At 43.8% G+C, this 24,810-nt stretch overlaps 1 protein-coding gene across 3 annotated transcripts in view; it reads right to left on the reverse strand.

Moving 5' to 3' along the window:
- slc12a5a (solute carrier family 12 member 5a) overlaps positions 1-24,810 on the reverse strand; it is a 277,239-nt gene that overhangs the window by 62,432 nt on the left and 189,997 nt on the right. For all 3 annotated transcript variants that reach the window (XM_071336731.1, XM_071336732.1, XM_071336733.1), the window contains exon 4: positions 3,289-3,435. In XM_071336731.1, the coding sequence (XP_071192832.1) occupies positions 3,289-3,435 (147 nt within the window). The remainder of the gene's footprint in view (positions 1-3,288; positions 3,436-24,810) is intronic.

Raw genomic sequence — 24,810 nt, forward strand, 5'->3', positions numbered from 1 at the left:
GAGGCACATGACAGCCCACTTGGAGTTTACCAAATGGCATCTAAAGGACTAAGACCATGAGCAACAAGATTCTCTGGTCTGATGAAACCAAGATTGAACTCTTTGGCCTGAATGCCAAGCGTCATGTCTGGAGGAAACCTGGCACCATCCCTGCAGTGAAGTCTGGTGGTGGCAGCATGATGCTGTGAGGATGATTTTCAGCGGCAGGGAATGGGAGACTAGTCAGGATCAAGGGAAAGATGAACGGAGCAAAGTACAGAGAGATCCTTGATGAAAACCTGCTCCAGAGCGCTCAGGACCTCAGACTTGAGCGAAGGTTCACCTTCCAACAAGACAACGACCCTAAGCACATAGCCAAGACAACGCAGGAATGGCTTCGGGACAACTCTCTGAATGTCTTTGAGTGGCCCAGCCAGAGCCCGGACTTGAACCCAATCGAACATCTCTGGAGAGACCTGAAAATAGTTGTGCAGCAACGCTCCCCATCCAACCTGACAGCGCTTGAGAGGATCTGCAGAGAAAAATAGGATAAACTCCCATAATACAGGTGTGCCAAGCTTGTAGCTTCATACCAAAGAAGACTCGAGCCTGTAATCACTGCCAAAGGCGCATCAACAAAGTACTGAGTAAAGGGTCTGAATACTTATGTAAATGTGATATTTGTAAACATTTACAAAAACAGTTTTTGCTTTGTCTTTATGGGGTATTGTCTGTAGATTGATGTGGGAAAAAAACAATTTAATCAATTTTAAAATAAGGCTGTAACGTAACAAAATGTGGAAAAAGTCAAGGGGTCTGAATACTTTCCGAATGCACTGTGCATGGCAGAGGCTCAATCAAGCTAGTTGTCTTGACTACTTTCTTATGTCATTCGCGCTAGCATACAATTTTTTTAAAGTGCTGATAGCGGACAGAATGCGGTCGGACCATCAAACAATTGGCATATACATTACTCTTACAGAATTTCTACGTGGGCGAGGATATTGGAAATGTAATCAAAGCCTATTGGATGACAACTTGATTTTAACCAGGACAGAATCATTTATAACTGACTATTTCTGACATAATATAGGTACAGCAGATCCCCTTATTGTATGGGACACTATTAAATGTGCTTTTAAAGGCCATGCAATTCAATACTCTTCTTTAAACAAAAGCAATTTTAGTTAAACTCATTCATATTAAGAAAGGAAATAGAGGGACTAACAGTACAGATAGATAGCAATAACAAATGTACCATAGAGGCAAAGAATACGTCAGAGGAAAGACATAAAGAAATGGAGGAACTTATTCAAGAAAAGATAAAATGTAATATATTATAAAAATAAAGCAAACTGGATGGAATATGGGGAAAAATACAACAAATAATTTTTTCATATTTTTCAACATAGAAATTCTACCAAAAACTATTTACTGAAACTTGTTACAAATGACGGAGTCACCCATTATTACCCAAACAATATTTTGAAAGAGGAAGCAAAGTACTTAAAGCATATGTCTTTGTTTCAGTTTCCTCCAGCTCCACTAACCGAAGTTAATTGTAAGGATTATTTTCCAATTAATAATGTAAAATGAACATCCGTACAGAAAGACTCGTGTAAAGGCCAAATTACAGAGGAGGAACTTCTTAATGCAATTAAAGCCTTTAAGGCTGGGAAAACTCCAGGACTGGATGGCATACCAGTTGAGGTATACCGAACCTTTTGTGATGTACTCAGAGGACCGTTATTAGCATATTTTAACCACTCCTATAAAAATGGTAGATTATCAGATACTCAACAAGAAGGTCTGATTTCAATGTTACTGAAAGTGGACCCAAGTAGTAAATATAATAATCCAGTTCCATTCAAAAAATTGGAGGCCCCTTACACTTCAGTGTTGCAATGCATAGCGCATTGAATTAATAAGGTATTGTCGGATATTATTCATTCTAATCAGAAATGTGTTTTACTTGGACGATACATTGGAGATAATACTGGAAACAATAGAACACTATGGCTTTTGATAAAGTATGACTGGAATATGTACACTACCGTTCAAAAGTTTGGGGTCACTTAGAAATGTCCTTGTTTTTGAAATAAATAAATAAATAATTGTCCATTAAAAAAACATAAAATTGATCAGAAATACAGTGTAGACATTGTTAATGTTGTAAATTACTATTGTAGCTGGAAACGGCTGATTTGTAATGGGATATCTACATAGGCGTACAGAGGCCCATTCTCAGCAACCATCACTCCCGTGTTCCAATGGCACGTTGTGTTAGCTAATCCAAGTTTATCATTTTAAAAGGCTAATTGATCATTAGAAAACCCTTTTACAATTATGTTAGCACAGCTGAAAACTGTTGTCCTGATTAAAGAAGCAATCAAACTGGCCTTCTTTAGACTAGTTGAGTATCTGGCGCATCAGCATTTGTGGGTTCGATTACAGGCTCAAAATGGCCAAAAACAAATAACTTTCTTCTGAAACTCGTCAGTCTATTCTTGTTATAAGAAATGAAGGCTATTCCATGCGAGAGATTGCCAAGAAACTGAAGATCTCGTACAATGCTGTGTACTACTCCCTTCACAGAACAGCGCAAACTGGCTCTAACCAGAATAGAAAGAGATGTGGGAAGCCCCGGTGCACAACTGAGCAAGAGGACAAGTACAATAGAGTGTCTAGTTTGAGAAACAGATGCCTCACAAGTCCTCAACTGGCAGCTTCATTAAATAGTACCTGCAAAACACCAGTCTCAATGTCAACAGTGAAGAGGTGACTCCGGGATGCTGGCCTTCTAGGCAGAGTTGCAAATAAAAAGCCATATCTCAGACTGGCCAATAAAAATAAAATATTAAGATGGGCAAAAGAACACAGACACTGGACAGAGGAACTCTGCCTAGAAGGCCAGCATCCCGGAGGCGCCTCTTCACTGTTGACGTTGAGACTGGTGTTTTGCGGGTACTATTTGATGAAGCTGCCAGTTGAGGACTTGTGAGGCGTCTGTTTCTCAAACTAGACACTCAAATGTACTTGTCCTCTGCTCAGTTGTGCACCTGGACCTCCCACTCGTCTTTCTATTTTGGTTAGAGCCAGATATTTACAGTGGAACACAGACACTTACAGTGGACACAGACACTTACAGTGGAACAGAGACACGTACAGGAACACAGACACTTACAGTAACACAGACACTTACAGAGGAACACACGTGAAGAAAGGAGCTTAGACTGACTAGACTTTAGCTCAAAGAACAACACAGTCTCATTACATGCAGTTATCCCAGATTTGAACACAGGTACTTACAGTAGAACAACACATGAAGACGATGATGAAGGAGCCAATGACTCCTCCGATGCCGACCATCCAAGTCATCCGCAGGAACAGGATCACCCCGAAGATGTTCTGGATACAGGGGAGGTACACTCCCATCAGTGTCCCCAACTGTGGAGCCTGTAGGGAGGGAGAGAGGAGGTGGACATGGGATCAATGTTACCTAGCAAACCTGAAATGTTGTGAAAATTCCAGTGCACGTTTAATGTGAACACTGAGGCTGTATCCGCTTTAAGTTATAGTTATAACAGTGGCCAAGTAGGCTACTGTGGCTATTTGATCATAATGTAGGCCTACCAAAGTGACCTACCATCAAAAACAATGTAGAAAATGCATCCCATAACATTTTAACATGGAAATAGCTATTCTATCATTCTGCCTACAGTAGCAGCCAATGTGTGGTGTTCAATGTAGGACTACATTCCATCAGACTTTGAAAAAACATGCAGGGCTTGACATTAACCTGTTTATCCACTTGTCCTTCAGACAAGGAGGTGACTGAACATGTTGTTGTGTTGTTTGATGCAAGAAACCACTTTATAAAATAAAATGCATTATTATTCCCATACCATTACTACAGAGAATCAGACAAATTATGCTACCCTCTGCCTATTGGCAACTTAGCTTATTCAAGCCGGTCTCAAAATACAACACTGCCCCTTTAAAACAAAAAAAAGCTGTTTACCTGACTCGCTTTCAAAGATGTCTAGAAATGTACACATTTTGTGCTCTTGTAGGAAGCAATCACTTCCCTATTGCTGACTATAATTGGGATAATATCTCACTAACTAGCAAAGGATTTGAACAAAATGTGCACAGGTGGCTACATGCAGCTCTCGCTCTGATCTCAAAACAAGTACATCTACTCATGACCACAGCTGTAAACACAGTCCAGTTCAATATAAATGACACAGATCCATATATGGCAATAGTCGATTTGCATATAGGCCTACTGCAGCTCTGATTGGTTATGCCACACCGGTCTGTGTAGAGTATGGGCTGAGTCATGATCAATAGAATCCTACTCTGATGCGTTCTGCCTACAACAAAATCTCTTGCGTAGTTTGTTTTGTTTTGGTATGTTGCAATGAAATTGGCTAAGATTGCGTTGATTCGATCACAATTGCCACAGGAAATTGAAATGTTGATAGTGTTGAGGACAATAGGACAATAGGACAATACAGTGCCACTGACACGGCCCGCTACCAAAACCTGCGGGCTCTCCTTCACTGCAGCCGAGGTGAGTAAAACATTTAAACGTGTTAACCCTCGCAAGGCTGCAGGCCCAGACGGCATTCCCAGCCGCGTCCTCAGAGCATGCGCAGACCAGCTGGCTGGTGTGTTTAAGGACATATTCAATCAATCCTTATCCCAGTCTGCTGTTCCCACATGCTTCAAGAGGGCCACCATTGTTCCTGTTCCCAAGAAAGCTAAGGTAACTGAGCTAAACGACTACCGCCCCGTAGCACTCACTTCCGTCATCATGAAGTGCTTTGAGAGACTAGTCAAGGACCATATCACCTCCACCCTACCTGACACCCTAGACCCACTCCAATTTGCTTACCGACCCAATAGGTCCACAGACGACGCAATCGCAACCACACTGCACACTGCCCTAACCCATCTGGACAAGAGGAATACCTATGTGAGAATGCTGTTCATCGACTACAGCTCAGCATTTAACACCATAGTACCCTCCAAACTCGTCATCAAGCTCGAGACCCTGGGTCTCGACCCCGCCCTGTGCAACTGGGTCCTGGAGTTCCTGACGGGCCGCCCCCAGGTGGTGAGGGTAGGTAACAACATCTCCACCCCGCTGATCCTCAACACTGGGGCCCCACAAGGGTGCGTTCTGAGCCCTCTCCTGTACTCCCTGTTCACCCACGACTGCGTGGCCATGCACGCCTCCAACTCAATCATCAAGTTTGCGGACGACACTACAGTGGTAGGCTTGATTACCAACAACGACAAGACGGCCTACAGGGAGGAGGTGAGGGCCCTCGGAGTGTGGTGTCAGGAAAATAACCTCACACTCAACGTCAACAAAACAAAGGAGATGATTGTGGACTTCAGGAAACAGCAGAGGGAGCACCCCCCTATCCACATCGATGGGACAGTAGTGGAGAAGGTGGAACGTTTTAAGTTCCTCGGTGTACACATCACGGACAAACTGAATTGGTCCACCCACACAGACAGCGTTGTGAAGAAGGCGCAGCAGCGCCTCTTCAACCTCAGGAGGCTGAAGAAATTCGGCTTGTCACCAAAAGCACTCACAAACTTCTACAGATGCACAATCGAGAGCATCCTGTCGGGCTGTATCACCGCCTGGTACGGCAACTGCTCCGCCCACAACCGTAAGGCTCTCCAGAGGGTAGTGAGGTCTGCACAACGCATCACCGGGGGCAAACTACCTGCCCTCCAGGACACCTACACCACCCGATGTCACAGGAAGGCCATAAAGATCATCAAGGACAACAACCACCCGAGCCACTGCCTGTTCACCCCGCTATCATCCAGAAGGCAAGGTCAGTACAGGTGCATCAAAGCAGGGACCGAGAGACTGAAAAACAGCTTCTATCTCAAGGCCATCAGACTGTTAAACAGCCACCACTAACATTTAGTGGCCGCTGCCAACATACTGACTCAACTCCAGCCACTTTAATAATGGGAATTGATGGAAATTATGTAAAAATGTATCACTAGCCACTTTAAACAATGCCACTTAATATAATGTTTACATACCCTACATTACTCATCTCATATGTATATGTATATACTGTACTGTATATCATCCACTGCATCTTGCCATCTTTACGTAATACATGTATCACTAGCCACTTTAAACTATGCCACTTTATGTTTACATACCCTACATTACTCATCTCATATGTATAGACTGTACACTATACCATCTACTGCATCTTGCCTATGCCGTTCTGTACCATCATTCATTCATATATCTTTATGTACATATTCTTTATCCCTTTACACTTGTGTGTATAAGGTAGTAGTTGTGGAATTGTTAGGTTAGATTACTTGTTGGTTATTACTGCATTGTCGGAACTAGAAGCACAAGCATTTCGCTACACTCGCATTAACATCTGCTAACCATGTGTATGTGACAAATAAAATTTGATTTGATTTGATTTGTTAACTAACAGGGAAACTTTCCATGGGCTGATATTTCTTCTGCGCTCCGCACAGCAGTCCCGGGGAGCTATGCGACAGTTACTGCGCGCACATTGCATGGGGTCTTTAATGACTGGGTTAGGGTCTTTAATGACTGGGTATCATGGGGTCTTTAATGACTGGGTTAGGGTCTTTAATGACTGGGTATCATGGGGTCTTTAATGACTGAGTTAGGGTCTCTAATGACTGGGTATCATGGGGTCTTTAATAACTGGGTATCATGGGGTCTTTAATGACTGAGTTAGGGTCTCTAATGACTGGGTATCATGGGGTCTTTAATGACTGGGTATCATGGGGTCTTTAATAACTGGGTATCATGGGGTCTTTAATGACTGAGTTAGGGTCTCTAATGACTGGGTATCATGGGGTCTTTAATGACTGGGTATCATGGGGTCTTTAATGACTGGGTATCACAGGGTCTTTAATGACTGGGTATCATGGGGTCTTTAATGACTGAGTTAGGGTCTCTAATGACTGGGTATCATGGGGTCTTTAATGACTGTGTATCATGGGGTCTTTAATAACTGGGTATCATGGGGTCTTTAATGACTGGGTATCATGGGGTCTTCAATGACTGGGTATCATGGGGTCTTTAATGACTGGGTTAAGGTCTTTAATGACTTGGTTAGGGTCTTTAATGACTGGGTATCACGTGGTCTTTAATGACTGGGTATCATGGGGTCTTTAATGACTTGGTTAGGGTCATTAATGACTGGGTATCACGTGGTCTTTAATGACTGAGTACCATGGGGTCTTTAATGACTGGGTATCATGGGGTCTTTAATGACTGGGTATCATGGGGTCTTTAATGACTGGGTATCATGGGATCTTTAATGACTGGGTATCATGGGGTCTTTAATGACTGGGTATCATGGGGTCTTTAATGACTGGGTATCATGGAGTCTTTAATGACTGGGTATCATGGGGTCTTTAATGACTGGGTATCATGGGGTCTTTAATGACTGGGTATCATGGGGTCTTTAATGACTGGGTATCATGGAGTCATTAATGACTGGGTATCATGGGGTCTTTAATGACTGAGTATCATGGGGTCTTTAATGACTGGGTATCATGGGGTCTTTAATGACTGAGTATCATGGGGTCTTTAATGACTGAGTATCATGGGGTCTTTAATGACTGAGTATCATGGGGTCTTTAATGACTGGGTTAGGGTCTTTAATGACTGAGTATCATGGGGTCTTTAATGACTGGGTATCATGGGGTCTTTAATGACTGGGTTCGGGTCTGTAATGAGCTGCAGCGATCGGTAAGCTGCTCTGACAGCTGTCGCTTAAATTTAGAGACGGAGATATAAGTCTCCAACTTCAGTGAATTTTGCAATTCGTTCCAGTCATTGACAGCAGAGAACTGGAAGGAAAGGAGGCCAAATGAGGTGTTGGCTTTGGGGATGACCAGTGAAATATACCTGCTGGAGCGCGTGCTACGGGTGGGTGTTGCTATGATGATCAATGAGCTGAGATAAGGCGGAGCTTTACCTAGCAAAGACTTATAGATGACCTGGAGCCAGTGGGTTTGGCGACGACCATGAAGTGAGGGCCAGCCAACAAGAGCATACAGGTCGCAGTGGGGGGTAGTATATGGGGCTTTGGTGACAAAACGGATGGCACTGTGATAGACTACATCCAATTTGCTGAGTAGAGTGTTGGAGGCTATTTTGTAAATGACATCGCCAAAGTCAATGCTCGGTAGGATAGTCAGTTTTACGAGGGTATGTTTGGCAGCATGAGTGAAGGAGGCTTTGTTTGCGAAATAGGAAGCCGATTCTAGATTTAACTTTGGATTGGAGATGCTTAATGTGAGTCTGGAAGGAGAGTTTACAGTCTAGCCAGACACCTAGGTTTTTATAGTTGTCCACATATTCTAAGTCAGAACCGTCCAGAGTAGTGATGCTAGTCGTGCGGGCAGGTGCGGGCAGCGATCGGTTGAAGAGCATGCATTTAGTTTTACTAGCGTTTAAGAGCAGTTGGAGGCCACGGAAGGAGTGTTGTATGGCATTGAAGCTCGTTTGGAGGTTTGTTAACACAGTGTCCACAGAAGGGCCAGATGTATACAGAATGTATGTGCACTTCACATTTCCATATCATAAAACTCATGTCGTATACAGTCAACGTTTAGGGTCACTATGCCTGATGTACAGTTACAAGATGACATGGTGTCATGCCCTGGGTTGTTCTGAACAGAATGAGCCTATGTTTGTCTATTGTGAAGATCTGAATGAATGCACTCATGTCTCCTTTCTATGCGCTCCAAACATTACAATCTGTTTCTCTGAATGGCCCTGTGAAAGCCTAACACTGTAACACCATATTTTATAACTTAGCTAGTCATGTTGGCAATAGAACAAGCTTTCAAATGATGCCCACCTGACCCAGATTGTGATTTATAATAGGATGTTTTTGGATTGTGTAAACAACAACAGTAATTGTGTGATGGCGGGGATGCAGGGTTGTGTTCCAAACAAAACAACTACAAGTGTGCTTGCTCTAGTTCCTCAACTGCACAGAGAGGAGAGCTCAAAAAAGCATGTTATAGTTGAAGACTGTTCTTTGAGTCATTAAAGTGCATTGAAATTAAATTACTTAGGAACTGTGCACACTTTGGAGAGGTGTGTGGTCACTCAAACCCTTGTCAATTTTCTGTCTTATGTTGCACCTACCCAACGTTTTCCAGGAATATTCTTATCATGTTACTGAATGTATCCAGAGTATTTTCTGATTTCTTTATCAACAAATGCGGCGACAAGTACAGTAAATGTAAAATGCACATAAAATCAAGTGTAATGTTTGGACACAGTCTTGTGTCAGGTGAACTGTTTTGTCCTCAACGTTGGTCTAATCATTTCCCCATTTTTCCCATCTCCAAACAGTTCCCTTTCAATTGCTACCATGCTTATACATATGCTTTTCATATTTCTTCTGTAAGAAACATTTCAGTTTAGCCCTATCCATATACGCCAATTCCCACCAGTCTAAGGTTTAAGTGGACCGGAACTGTGGACATTTTTTAAAATGGTAAATGTGGTCTGTGCGTCATCTTCATTATCCACAATCTTTGCCCATAGGAGGAAAGCAGGAAGTAGTCATAGGAAGTATAGTCACAGGAAGTAGGTCTGTTCTAGTGATTCTATTTCTATGGTGATATCACTGCCAGTCTGATGAGTAGGATTGATGAGGATGTGAAGAGTGCTTTATTAAGGAAAGTCACCGTCTGATATGAAGCTGGAAGTGATGACAGAAACTTTGATACTTTGATGCTTTACAGAGTTTTATTCCTAACTGCGATTCAGAGAGTTTTACAGGCCTGGGAGGCACTGATTAATGCGAGAGAGCATTCCTGGGGCTTGAAGTGGCAGCAGCTGCTGAGTGGAGAAACTAGACTTTGTAAATAAATCATCTTCTGAAAAAAAGGGTGTCCTGACGAATGCCTGACATTAAATGAATATTAAGGTCTAATGTGATGTAGTTTGATTTGAGAGGCTGGGCTTCAAATAGTAAGAGCCTGTTTTGGAGAGTTGACAAGTCACATAAATATAATTATATTCCATTTTTTGCAAGAAACAACAGGCCAAGTACACATGCAGAGTTCAAATTAGAAAAAGCTCATCACGTGTGAAACGCTGATGAAACTCGCTGTGTAGACAGACTGGAGTAGAAATGGGATGATAAACCAAAAACTACAAATGATCGACACCAACCATGATCACATCGCAGGCATTTTGCTGATATCGTTCATGAAAAGAAGTAGAGAAATGTGTGAAGTTTGAAATGAAATGTGACTATTAATGAGACAATTGAGGGCCACAACCATCAAACTAGTTAGTAGTAGTTTAAAGGATAATACAAAAATGTATTTATTGTTATCACATTAATTCAAAACAATTTATTGCGGTATGGATTGTTTCTGCCTCTAGGATGGGGTAATCCTGAATCTAATTAATCTGGGCCAAATCCTTATTTTGGATTCATGCGTGTGCCTCAAGTAGGATTCAGACCCATATGTTTTGTTGAACATCTTCTTCTAGCCTAGCTCCCCCTCTCTCTATTTTGTCCCTTAGAGTAGCTGCTGCCTTGGCTAATGGGGATCCCTAATAATTACAAATACTGTCCTTAGGGAACACAGGAAGTGAAGCTGACACTAGCTGACCAGTTTTTGTTAATTTGTAAAAAATTTTATCAGACAGTTCACCTAACACCTATTGTCTATTTGTTGGGTTTAATCAGACAGTTCACCTAACACCTATTGTCTATTTGTTGGGTTTAATCAGACAGTTCACCTAATACCTATTGTCTATTTGTTGGGTTTAATCAGACAGTTCACCTAACACCTATTCTTTGAACTCCTCTTTTGCACCACCAAGCTACACCACAGGGATGTTTATTAGTACTGGGAATTTAATTCACCTTTAATCAAAGATCAAAACCTCAGGTTGCCTATGGGAGCGGCGAAGAACAAACATCATCCATCTTTGTAATCTCTCTCTCTCCATATGGTAATGCATCCCGCTGTTTGCCTGTTGTCAGGGTTATGCAAATGAGAGAGGTACTGCGGCTGTGGCCTTCAGTGTGCGGGGAAAGGCTGTTTATCACTGTCAACGAGGCAAGAATCTCAATAAAGTTACTTTGTTTCTATTCTAAATTCAAACTCCAAAGTTCACTACCACTTATTTAGAGATTGCTGTTGAATTTGTGTCAAGACTTTTGACAGAATTGGTTACTCGGTTTTGTGATTAACATAGTTATAGTGCCTTCAACTTTACCTCCCTCAAATGTTATAATTAGCATAGTCTAGGCTGCATTCCATTTCACCGATATAACATTTACAGTAATAGCTCCAATTACTAGATTAATACAGTTTGCATGGTAACTAGTGATTTCAATTCGGAAGCAGTATTATGTCAGGTTATTATATATTAGGTTGAATTATCATGAGCTTAATGGATTTGTTTTGACCTTTCCCCTAAGCAAAATGAGTGAAAGAAACACAGAAAGATAGATCTAAGAATGTCTGTTTGGTCTAAACAAAATAATTGTTCCTCAAATGTTGTGTGAACCAAATGTGAGGTTCATATGTGATTAAAATAGGCATATGGTTAAATATTGCTCTTTAAATGTAAATAACGCAGGAGAATAAAGTGGATTTTTAATCAAGCATGGAATATTAAATGATCTGACGAAAACATTTGTCATTATTAATTATACAGCTATTCAATGACTTTTGGGGTAGTATGATGTAGAATTATGTAGCGCTTTGCTAACTTCCTGTCCTTTGCACAACCGCCCTGTTTGATGGCAGTCAAATCAACATACCACCCCTCCACAAAAAAAATGTCTCTGAGAAGTACTCGTAATTTCTGACTTCCCCAACTGACTTTTATGTACAGGTTTCCATAGTAGAACAAGTCATTCTGGGACTGAGGCAGTCATAATATGGACACCGTATTAATGTGTCAAAAAATGTGACCAAAAAGTATCAACCGGGGGGAAATCTTCAACCAGTGAAGAATTCCATTTGATAGCTGCATCATTATGCCCTCTAATACCATTTTCACACTACTGAGCCGAGCCGTGCCTAGCCGTGCCGTTCCGAGCAGTGCCGAGCCGTGCCTAGCCGTGCCGTTCCGAGCAGTGCCGAGCCGTGCTGGGCAGAGCTGTACAGCGACGGCCTGGTTAGGCATCCATCATAGTTACTTTAAACGTGCTGAAAATATCCAAACTTGCAGAGTACGGACCCTGGTCAAATGTAGTGCACTGTATGTGGATATCAATGAGCTCTTTCTGGCAACTATCTGCATTATCCTCAACAGCACCCTTCACCCTGGGTGGACAAATACACATACAGTTGAAGTCGGAAGTTTACATACACCTTAGCCAAATACATTTAAACTCAGTTTTTCATAATTCCTGACATTTATTCCTAGTAAAAATTCCCTGTCTTTGGTCAGTTAGGATCACCACTTTATTTTAAGAATGTGAAATGTCAGAATAATAGTAGAGAGAGTGATTTATTTCAGCTTTTATTTCTTTCATCACATTCCCAGTGGGTCAGAAGTTTGCACACACTCAATTAGTATTTGGTAGCATTGCCTTTAAATTGTTTAACTTGGGTCAAATGTTTTGGGTAGCCTTCCACAAGCTTCCCACAATAAGTTCCCACATTCCTCCTGACAGCTGTTGTAACTGAGTCAGGTTTCTAGGCCTCCTTGCTCACACACGCTTTTTCAGTTCTGCCCACAAATGTTCTGTAGGATTGAGGTCAGGGCTTTGTGATGGCCACTCCAATACCTTGACTTTGTTGTCCTTACGCCATTTTGCCACAACTTTGGAAGTATGCTTGGGGTCATTGTCCATTTGGAAGACCCATTTGCGACCAAGCTTTAACTTCCTGACTGATGTCTTGAGATATTGCTTCAATATATCCACATAATTTTCCTTCCTAATGATGCCATCTATTTTATGAAGTGCACCAATCCCTCCTGCAGCAAAGCACCCCCACAGCATGATGCTGCCACCCTGTGCTTCACGGTTGGGATAGTGTTCTTCGGCTTGCAAGCATCCCCCTTTTTCCTCCATACATAACGATGGTCATTATGGCCAAACAACAGTTCTATTTTTGTTTCATCAGACCAGAGGACATTTCTCCAAAAAGTACGATCTTTGTCCCCATGTGCAGGTACAAACTGTAGTCTGGCTTTTATATGGCGGTTTTGGAGCAGTGGCTTCTTCCTTGCTGAGCGGCCTTTCAGGTTATGTCGATATAAGACTTGTTTTGGATGTGGATCATTGATAAGAAAATGTGTTTTAATAAATGATTAGAATGTTACACTCCTGAAACCATAAGTCTGAAACCATGTGATTGTATGAAATTGATTAGCCATATGATTGTATGAAATTGATTTGAATCATTAGACTATTATAATGCATTTATGTAAGTGTTAGAATCATTCGATTATTATAATACTGTGTGATGGTTTTAGTCAGGGGAATAATAATATATCCTGGGGTATAGTTCTTAGTCAGAATCAATGTTTTGGGGAAAATGTGTCTAGTATTTTGATAACAGACAGTCTGTCTGAGCCAGATTAGGGGCAACCTTGGCTGGGACACAGAGAACTTCCCAGTCCCAGGTCTCTCCCTATCTCAGGCAGGAAGACGCTGTTCTCACGGACTCCCCTAAACTCTATTGGCGGGCGGATTTGATGGTTTGTGTGGAAGTATGTGTGTCACTATAAATTGAAGGTCTTGTACTGTGCACGTCAGAACGTTCCCGTAAATAAACATTTGACTATTGTAGACTGGGCCTCAGTTTGTTTTTATTTTTATCAGTATCTTACAAATCCTGATATAACAGACTGAGTCATTTAATTGAATTGGTTAAAGAATAAGTGAAAAGAAATTCCTCTAACAATTATTTTGTACCTATTTCCTCCAGCATCTTCACAAGGTCCTTTGCTGTTGTTCTGAGATTGATTTGCACTTTTCGCACCAAAGTACGTTAATCTCGAGGAGACAGAACGTGTCTCCTTCCTAAGTGGAATGACGGCTGTGTGGTCCCATGGTGTTTATACTTGCGTACTATTGTTTGTACAGATGAACGTGGTACCTTCAGGAGTTTGGAAATTGCTCCCAAGGATGAACCAGACTTGTCTGAGGTCTACAATTATTTTTCTGAGGTCTTGGCTGATTTTTTTTAAATTTTCCCATAATGTCAAGCAAAGAGGCACTGAGTTTGAAGGTAGGCCTTGAAATACATCCACAGGTACACGTCCAATTGACTCAAATTATGTCAATTAGCCTATCAGAAGCTTCTAAAGCCATGACATCATTTTCTGGAATTGTACAAGCTGTTTAAAGGCACAGTCCACTTAGTGTATGTAAACTTCTGACCCACTGGAATTGTGATACAGTGAATTATAAGTGAAATAATCTGTCTGTAAACAATTTTTGGAAGAATTACTCGTGTCACGCACAAAGTAGATGTCCTAACCGACTTGCCAAAACTATAGTTTGTTAACAAGACATTTGTGGAGTGGTTGAAAAAGTTTTAATGACTCCAACCTAAGTGTATGTAAACTTCCGACTTCAACTGTACAATCAAAGTGAGATAGCCATCTGTAGCTGCTCTCCGTACGGCAGATGTCATTTTCAGCAATACACTGAGAGTACTAAACATTAAGAACACCTTCCTAATACTGAGTTGCACTCCCTTTTGCCCTCAGAACAGCCTTAATTTGTCAGGGCATGGACTCTACAAGGTATTGAAAGCATTCCACAGGGATGCTGGTCCATGTTGACTCCAATGCTTCCCACAGTTGTGTCAAGTTGGCTGGATGTCCTTTGGGTGGTGGACCATTCTTGATACACTTGGGGAAATGTTGAGCATGAAAAATCCAGCAGCATTGCAGTTCTTGACACAAACCAGTGCACCTAGAACCTACTACCATACCCTGTTCAAAGGCAGTTAAATATTTTGTCTTGCCCATTCACCCTCTGAATGGCACACATACACAATCAATGTCTCAATTGTCTCAAGGCTTAAAAATCCTTCTTTAACATGTCTCCTCTCCTTCATCTACGCTGATTGAAGTGGATTTAACAGGTGACATCAATAAGGGATCATAGCTTTCCCCTGGATTCACCTGGTCAGTCTATGTCATGGAAAGAGCATGTGTCCTTAATATTTTGTACATCCCTGCAAACATCCACGGATTGGCAAAAAGCTGTGAAAAAATGTCAATCCATAAGCTTTTCAATACTGTTTACAATATAGGGTCCGCTTCCCACACCTCTCTGATTCAGACGGGTTGGGTTAAATGCGGAAGACATATTTCGGTTGAATGCATTCAGTTGTGCAACTGACTAGGTTTCCCATTTCCCATTTCCCTTCCCAAATGGAACCCTATTCCCTAGATAGTGCATTACTTTTGATTAGGGTCCATAGGGTGCCATTTGGGACACAGACAGGGTCATTCTCACTAAGAGAATTATAAAGCTACTTGGCAGACAGACAGTGAGTGTGTTCTGTAGCCTACACGATACACTTGTTGAGAATGGACAAAAGTCCACAAGATTCAGAAGACAAAACGAATAGCAAAACAAAAAGAACGTGTCTAAATTAGTTTACAATGAGGAACAGCCACAGCAGATGGGACGCTTGCTTCTATTGAATCAATATACTCCCTATGGTGGCGGAGGGAACCAAAGCCTCTGTTTATATAGAGCTCCACTTCCATTCTCAGTCAATTGGCATTTTCCTTCCTGGACCAGGAGTTCAGTACAATTTCAGACCTAGACTCCTAGAATCTGTAGAACTAGTGAGGCCAATTAAAAATTGTCTGGTAGCCAGCGGCGTGATTTCCCATGAGACCGTGTGAGCTGAAATAGCCGAGAGTGGCGAGAGCAGCAACAGCATAACCGCTACAGGTTGGCGCCGCGGCGGTGAGGAGAGACAGCTGCCCCATGGCCCTCTGGGATACGCAGTCAACCCAGTTCTATCTGGCTCAGGTGCGGTGGTCCCACAGCAGGCTCCACCCCCCTCGGAACAGCTGCTTCAGGACCAGCTCACCACTTAGTTTACTACCCAGGTGCCCCCTCTCCACGCCACCCCTTACCCAGTCACCCCCTCACTAGACCCTCCGCCACCACCGGAGACCACTCACAGGCCCCTTATTCTCCACAGACACAAACACTCTAGAGGCTGATGGGGATCTTTCCAAATGCACCCTTCATGGCCCGGGAGGCCTGGAGTGGTTTAGCTGTTAGCGTTGCTGCCTTCAGAGCACATATCGGTGTGTGTTGGAATCTGTCCCACTTCTAACACAGACCTTTCGACTTTCCTGCCTCGCTCCAATATAGAATAAGTATGTAAGGAGAGGGACTGCCCCCTTCCTTTCGTCCTACCTCCTGTCCTCCCTTCCTTCATACTGGACGCAGAGACATGAAAATGGTATCCACGAGTTCATCTGACTCTGGGGAAGGAGATAAAGGACTTCATCTAACACTGGGGAAGGAGATAAAGGACTTAATTGCCAAAATCTCAAAGTATCCCTTTAAGTGTTGTGTGTCATGTAGGGTGTAGGCAGCTTAAGAGGATCTACAAAGGACAGAGGCCTTTTCCTGGTTTTGGATGGGGAGAAATAGGAAGTAGGAAAGGAGAAGGGAGAAGAACAGGTTAAAGAAAGGAGAGATAGTGGATGACCTAGCTGCAGGGTAACGAGAAAAACGAGGAGGGTAGGTACAGCTGAAGACAGGAGGATATAAGGAAATAGAAGAGAAGGAGAGAAGAAAAAAGGAGGGATGGTACCTGTTGTTAAGGAAAAAATAGAGAAGGAGAGAAGAAGAGAAGAAGAAAGGAGGGAAGGTACCTGTTGCTGAGGAGAATATAGAGAAGGAGAGAAGAGAAGAAGAAAGGAGGGAAGGTACCTGTTGCTGAGGAGAATATAGAGAAGGAGAGAAGAAGAGAAGGAGAGAGGAAGACAGGAGGGAAGGTACCTGTTGCTGAGGAGAAGAGAGAAGAGCAGACTTTGATTTACTACAGCAGTAACTGTCTGGAAGAAAGAATAAGAAAAAGCTGAAATAGCTGGGGGTATAAATTACTGTAGGATTGAAGCGATAATATAGATACACACGGCGAGGCGTGTGTATCTATATCTAACGTGACCACAACCCGGAGTGGGGTACAGCCGTAGGGTACACCCAATACTCCCATGTTAAATTGCCTACTTTACTCATAACCCGACAACGTCACAATTATCAGCCAAAGAGACTGACTTCTTCAGCTAGCTAACTAACCCTGCTTTTATAGCTAAGATGCCGAAAAGCTGTTGCGTACTGTTTTGTTTGAACAATAGTAGGAGAAAAGACCACCAAATGAGGTTTTATGAACTGGCTACTTTGGGCCATTTGGTAGGGTGGTCTACCCAGCTGGTCTCTGGCAAGTTGAAAGGTCATATAGGCAAGCCAACAAAAATAAACATTTCTAAATACCTAGATTGTTCAAGGGCAGGCAAAGACTCAAATCAAATGTTATTCGTCACATGCTTCGTAAACAACATGTGTACACTAATAGTGTTCCTCTTGTCCAGGTGGGAAAGGCCAGTGTGGAGTGCAACAGAAATTGCATCATCTGCGGATCTGTTGGAGTAGTATGCGAATTGGAGTGGATCCAGGGTGTCTGGGAGGATGGTGTTGATGTGAGCCATGACCAGTCTTTCAAAGCATTTCATGGCTATAGATGTGAGTGCTATGGGGCTGTAGTCATTTAGACAGGTTACCTTGGCATTCTTGGGCACAGGGATCAAGGTGGTCTGCTTGAAGCATGTAGGTCAGGGTTCCCCAAGTGGCAGTGATTGTATTTGGCCCCCCAAATTGTTGGACATAAAAGACATCAGCAAATCCAAGTGATTTTAATTTTGGAAATCTGTTCCAAAGTATTCCCATACCTAATAGAGAGATATATGTGATCGTATATAAATGTAAGCAAGGTCTGAAATTATAATATTTTTATCAAATATTATATCTGTTTGGGCTTCTTATGGTCAATTATGTTCCAGCCCCCTGACCATCCACACAATAAAAAATCAGCCCACGGCTGAATCTAGTTGATGATCCCTGATGTAGGTATTACAGACTGGGTCAGGGAGAGATTGAAAATGTTAGTGAAGACACTAGACGGCAGCGCATGCTCAGAGTACGTATCCTGGGAATCCGTTTGGCCCTGAGGCCTTGTGAATGTTAACCTGTTTAAAGGTCTTACATCGGCTACAGAGAGCATGATCACACAGTTGTCCGAAACAGCTCTCATGCATGGTTCAGTGTTGCTTGCCTCGAGGCGAGCATAGAAGGCATTTAGCTCATCTGGTACGCTCGTGTCACTGGGCAGCTTGCGGCTGGGTTTCCCTTTGTAATCCGTGATAGTGTGCAAGCCCTGCTGTCACATCCGACAAGTGTCAGAGCCAGTGTAGTAGGATTCAATCTTAGTCCTGTATTGATGCTTTGCCTGTGTGATGGTTTGTCGGCGGGCGTAGTGGGATTTCTTATAAGCATCCGGATTGGTGTCCCGCTCTGTGAAAGCGGCAGCTCTAGCCTTTAGTTGAGTACGAATGTTGCCTGTAATCCATGGCTTCTGGTTGGGATATGTATGTATGGTTAATGTGGGGAAGACGATGTCGATGCACTTAATGAAGCCGGTGACAGACGTGGTAAACGCATCAATGCTATCGGATAAATCCCGCAACGTATTCCAGTCTGCGCTAGCAAAACAGTCCTGTAGCTTAGCAAGCGCTTCATCTGACCACTTCAGTATTGAGCGCGTCACTGGTACTTCCTGTTGGAGTTTTTGCTTGAAAGCAGGAATCAGGAGGATAGAGTTATGGTGAGATTTCCCAAATGGAGGGCGATGGAGAGCTTTGTACGCGTCTCTGTGTGTGGAGTAAAGGTGGTCTAGAGTTTGTTTTGCCTCTAGTTGCACACAAGACGTTGCTGGTAGAAATGAGGTAAAACGGATTTATCTTTTCCTGTATTAAAATCAACGACCACTAGGAGCTACGCCTCTGGTTGAGCATTTTCTTGTTTGTTTATGGCCCTATACAGCTCGTTGAGTGCGGTCTTAATGCCAGCATTAGTTTGTGGTGTTAAATAGACGGCTATGAAAAATATAGATGAAAACTATCTTATCATGAGGTATTCTAACTCAGGCGAGGAGAACCTGAGACTGTTAACAAAGAAACCCACCTCCTCGTTTGAGCTTTGCTGATGCTGCCGTTCTGTCCTGCCGAAAAACAGCTAGATATATATTATCCATGTCCTTGTTCAGCCACGACTCTGTGAATTGTAGGATATTCCAGTTCTTCAGGTCCCGTTGACAGGATAGTCTTAGAGTTCATCCAGTACATTCGCCAATAGAACGAAGGGTAGTGGCAGTTTGGTCAGGGTTCCCACACGTTGTCCTCTCTTAATCTGCCTTTTTCTTTTCCGTGTCTCAGGGATTAGGGCCTGGTCTGGGCTGAGCGGTATGTCCTGCTCTTCCAACTCGTTCAGGTAGAAATCTTCATCCAAATCATAATTAGTGATCGCTGTTCTGATGTCCAGAAGCTTAGTTCGGTCATAGGAAACGATGGCGGAAACATCATCGACAAAAAAAGTTAAGAACAGCGCAACAAAAACACATAAAATAGAAGAATTGGTAATGAAACCGTAAAATGGCGGTTATGCAATGCAGCGTTATTCTCATCTATGACTGGAAGTAGTTACGCCACTAAAAGGTGCTGCATGGTCAATCCGACGTCTGCATTGGCTGTGCAGCATTTAAGGTGATACAGAAATCTGGACATTCATACTTCTTGAGTTTCGCAAAGCAGCAGAGAGCTGTTGCCAAGGAAGTGAGTTTACAGGACCTCCCGCCCCCACCTACCGTCAACCAATCATGTCAATGCGGAGCTATACAGAGCCCTCCGCATTGTTACAACATTTGGAAGGCTCACAGCTATGCGGTACGGAGCTCAGTTTGGCCTCTGCATGCCTCCAGAATTGCGTCACACCATCCATACAGAGCCTCCGACCACATTTTCGGATCAAGTATAAATTGTCTCTAAGACTAGCCAATTAGATTGAGATGAATTTATATTGCTAGCCAGTCAGCTAATGTCAGCTAGCAGGCCGAAAAAGTTAGGGGTAAACAAACAGTGACGTAAGTATAATGAAACAGTTTTATATCTTTATTTGTTGTTGTGACAGCCAAGTATGTTAGTAACGACATGTGAGGCTGCTGAAAACGTTTATTGAAACAACAAGAAAGTGTCCGTAGTTTTCTTAGGATGACGCCAAAGTTAGGCTAATTACATGGGAGTAACAGGAGTACCCTACAACTGTACCCTACTCTGGGCGTGGTTACGCTAAGCCGCTCCTCTCCGTGTGTATCTATAGAAGGCCGAGCGAACACAGATGCTGTACCTCGACTTCTAACGCAATAAAAGTTGTTGAGGTGCAAGGAGAGGTGTGTGAAGACATGGGATGGGGAATGGAGAACGGGGGGGGGGGGGCTAAGAGCTTGTAATGCCGTCTTCACGCTCTGTCGACCAGACAGGAACTGACAGGGCTAATGTGTTTCAGCTCAGGTGAATTATTAAAGAGGAGGAGAGAGAGAGGAAAGAAGGCATCATATAACTCTCTCCGAATGTCTGCCCATGGGTATGGATTAACCTGCGGCATGTTTGTGTGTGTGTGTTTGTTTGTGTGGGAGCGAAGATACAGAGAGGTAGGGGAAGGAGGAGAGAAAGGAGGAAGAGAGAGAGAGAGAGGTAGGAGAGAGGAGGAAGAGAGAGAGAGAGAGGTAGGAGAGAGGAGGAAGAGAGAGAGAGAAAGAGGTAGGGGAAGGAGGAGAGAAAGGAGGAAGAGAGAGAGAGAGAGGTAGGAGAGAGGAGGAAGAGAGAGAGAGAGAGGTAGGAGAGAGGAGGAAGAGAGAGAGAGAGAGGTAGGGGAAGGAGGAGAGAGAGGAGGAAGAGAGAGAGACAGAGGTAGGAGAAAGGTAGGAGAGCGAGAGAGAGGTAGGAGAGAGGTAGGAGAGAGAGATAGGTAGGAGAGAGAGAGAGGTAGGGGAAGGAGGAGAGAGTGGGGCGAGGAGAGGAAATGTTTGTATGTGTGTAGTTAAGGTGTGTATGTGAGTAGTTAAGGTGTGTATGTGTGTAGTTAAGGTGTGTATGTGAGTGTGTGTAGTTAAGGTGTGTATGTGAGTTGTTAAGGTGTGTATGTGAGTGTGTGTAGTTAAGGTGTGTATGTGAGTTGTTAAGGTGTGTATGTGAGTGTGTGTAGTTAAGGTGTGTATGTGAGTTGTTAAGGTGTGTATGTGAGTGTGTGTAGTTAAGGTGTGTATGTGAGTTGTTAAGGTGTGTATGTGAGTGTGTGTAGTTAAGGTGTGTATGTGAGTTGTTAAGGTGTGTATGTGAGTGTGTGTTGTTAAGGTGTGTATGTGAGTGTGAGTGTGTGAGAGAGAAATAGAGAGAAAGAAGGGAGGTGAGAGAAAGGGGGAAGGGGGAGGTGTTTGTTCATGGGTGGTAAAGGTGCCTATGTCTATATGTGCATGTGTGTGATTTAGCCAATTATCTAGGCAGAACATTCAGTGCTGCAGGCCTGCAGCAACAACATCCTATTTACTTCCTTACCTACTGGACATTTCCATGGGACTAAATGCTTAATAAATGGACATTCCTGTTTGCTGGAATATTCTGGTGCAGCTACAAGAAATCCATGAAGACTGCTTGGTTTTAACCACACTTTCAGTTTGCTAAGTAGGGACACACGTAAGCTTTGAATTCTCTGCTTGAAAATCAACACTGACAAACTGCAGACGCAACTGTAGTATAATACAAAGCAACATTACTCAAGATACAAACTTCGCAAGGCTACCACCGTGAATACTAATGTCAGACTGGGGCTTCTAATGAGAGAGGGAAGAGGCATCGTAAAACACATGACATGGAAGAGAAAAACACATTAGAGACTGGGATGGAGTACTTTTCAACACACCGTTTTAATTCTTCCCAATAGAAACTCGGACAGGAAAAGACTCCCCCCACAGATCGGCAGAACGGTTTCCTTCTTAACCCCGACAACCTCCAGACTGTTCCCTGATGTTGCATGGTATGAAAACCCTCTAATCTCTCTTTTCACACCGCGCCGTACGAAACGCTCTGGCTGCCATACTCCAGCAGCTGCTGATGAAGCAGAGAGAGAGAGGAAAGAGGAGAGGAGAGAGAAAGGGATCGCTGTCGGAATGATAAAATGCCATCGGCTGCGTTAATGAAAAGCCTCTTGTGGTGATGGGGAGATTGCCTTCGGAAAGGGCTGCTGATTGGAGAAGCAGCTGCTTGGCGTAGCGAGCAGGTTAATTAAGTATTGAAAGGCTGGGGAAGGCGACACGGGAATGATTAGCCCCTTCCGCCTGGCGATAACGTTAGAGGAGTACTGAATCCAATATATAGAGGGAAAAGTAGCAAGGACCTTACAGAGGGTCAGGTGACATCCAGGTAGAAGGGGACCTTACAGAGGGTCAGGTGACATCCAGGTAGAAGGGGATCTTTCAGAGGGTCAGGTGACATCCAGGTAGAAGGGGACCTTACAGAGGGTCAGGTGACATCCAGGTAGAAGGGGCTCTTACAGAGGGTCAGGTGACATCCAGGTAGAAGGGGATCTTACAGAGGGTCAGGTGACATCCAGGTAGAAGGGGATCTTACAGAGGGACAGGTGACATCCAGGTAGAAGGGGACCTTACAGAGGGTCAGGTGACATCCAGGTAGAAGGGGATCTTACAGAGAGACAGGTCACATCCAGGTAGAAGGGGCTCTTACAGAGGGTCAGGTGACATCCAGGTAGAAGGGGATCTTACAGAGGGTCAGGTGACATCCAGGTAGAAGGGGATCTTACAGAGGGACAGGTGACATCCAGGTAGAAGGGGACCTTACAGAGGGTCAGGTGACATCCAGGTAGAAGGGGATCTTACAGAGAGACAGGTCACATCCAGGTAGAAGGGGATCTTACAGAGAGACAGGTGACATCCAGGTAGAAGGGGATCTTACAGAGAGACAGGTGACATCCAGGTAGAAGGGGATCTTACAGAGAGACTGGTGACATCAAGGTAGAAGGGGATCTTACAGAGGGACAGGTGACATCCAGGTAGAAGGGGACCTTACAGAGGGACAGGTGACATCCAGGTAGAAGGGGATCTTACAGAGGGTCAGGTGACATCCAGGTAGAAGGGGATCTTACAGAGAGACAGGTCACATCCAGGTAGAAGGGGATCTTACAGAGAGACAGGTGACATCCAGGTAGAAGGGGACCTTACAGAGAGACTGGTGACATCAAGGTAGAAGGGGATCTTACAGAGGGACAGGTGACATCCAGGTAGAAGGGGATCTTACAGAGGGTCAGGTGACATCCAGGTAGAAGGGGATCTTACAGAGGGTCATGTGACATCCAGGTAGAAGGGGATCTTACAGAGAGACAGGTGACATCCAGGTAGAAGGGGATCTTACAGAGAGACAGGTGACATCCAGGTAGAAGGGGATCTTACAGAGAGACTGGTGACATCAAGGTAGAAGGGGATCTTACAGAGGGACAGGTGACATCCAGGTAGAAGGGGACCTTACAGAGGGTCAGGTGACATCCAGGTAGAAGGGGATCTTACAGAGGGTCATGTGACATCCAGGTAGAAGGGGACCTTACAGGGGGTCAGGTGACATCCAGGTAGAAGGGGACCTTACAGAGGGTCAGGTGACATCCAGGTAGAAGGGGATCTTACAGAGGGTCATGTGACATCCAGGTAGAAGGGGATCTTACAGAGAGACAGGTGACATCCAGGTAGAAGGGGATCTTACAGAGGGTCAGGTGACATCCAGGTAGAAGGGGGTCTTACAGAGGGACAGGTGACATCCAGGTAGAAGGGGATCTTACAGAGGGTCAGGTGACATCCAGGTAGAAGGGGATCTTACAGAGGGTCATGTGACATCCAGGTAGAAGGGGATCTTACAGAGGGTCAGTTGACATCCAGGTAGAAGGGGATCTTACAGAGGGACAGGTGACATCCAGGTAGAAGGGGATCTTACAGAGGGTCATGTGACATCCAGGTAGAAGGGGATCTTACAGAGGGACAGGTGACATCCAGGTAGAAGGGGATCTTACAGAGGGTCATGTGACATCCAGGTAGAAGGGGACCTTACAGAGGGTCAGGTGACATCCAGGTAGAAGGGGACCTTACAGAGGGTCAGGTGACATCCAGGTAGAAGGGGATCTTTCAGAGGGTCAGGTGACATCCAGGTAGAAGGGGATCTTTCAGAGGGACAGGTGACATCCAGGTAGAAGGGGATCTTACAGAGGGACAGGTGACATCCAGGTAGAAGGGGATCTTACAGAGGGTCATGTGACATCCAGGTAGAAGGGGATCTTACAGAGGGACAGGTGACATCCAGGTAGAAGGGGATCTTACAGAGGGTCATGTGACATCCAGGTAGAAGGGGACCTTACAGAGGGTCAGGTGACATCCAGGTAGAAGGGGACCTTACAGAGGGTCAGGTGACATCCAGGTAGAAGGGGATCTTTCAGAGGGTCAGGTGACATCCAGGTAGAAGGGGATCTTTCAGAGGGACAGGTGACATCCAGGGAGAAAGGACTGAAAGAAGGAGGAAGGTAAACAGGGAGACTGGAAAAAGAACCAAGAATGATATGTGGAAAGAAACCATAACAGAAATAGATGGGGAAAAGCCCAGGGTGAAAAGGTCTTGAGTCAGGCTCTTAACTA

The sequence above is a fragment of the Salvelinus alpinus genome, chromosome 12 (assembly GCF_045679555.1).
Source record: "Salvelinus alpinus chromosome 12, SLU_Salpinus.1, whole genome shotgun sequence".
Classification (NCBI taxonomy): domain Eukaryota; kingdom Metazoa; phylum Chordata; class Actinopteri; order Salmoniformes; family Salmonidae; genus Salvelinus; species Salvelinus alpinus.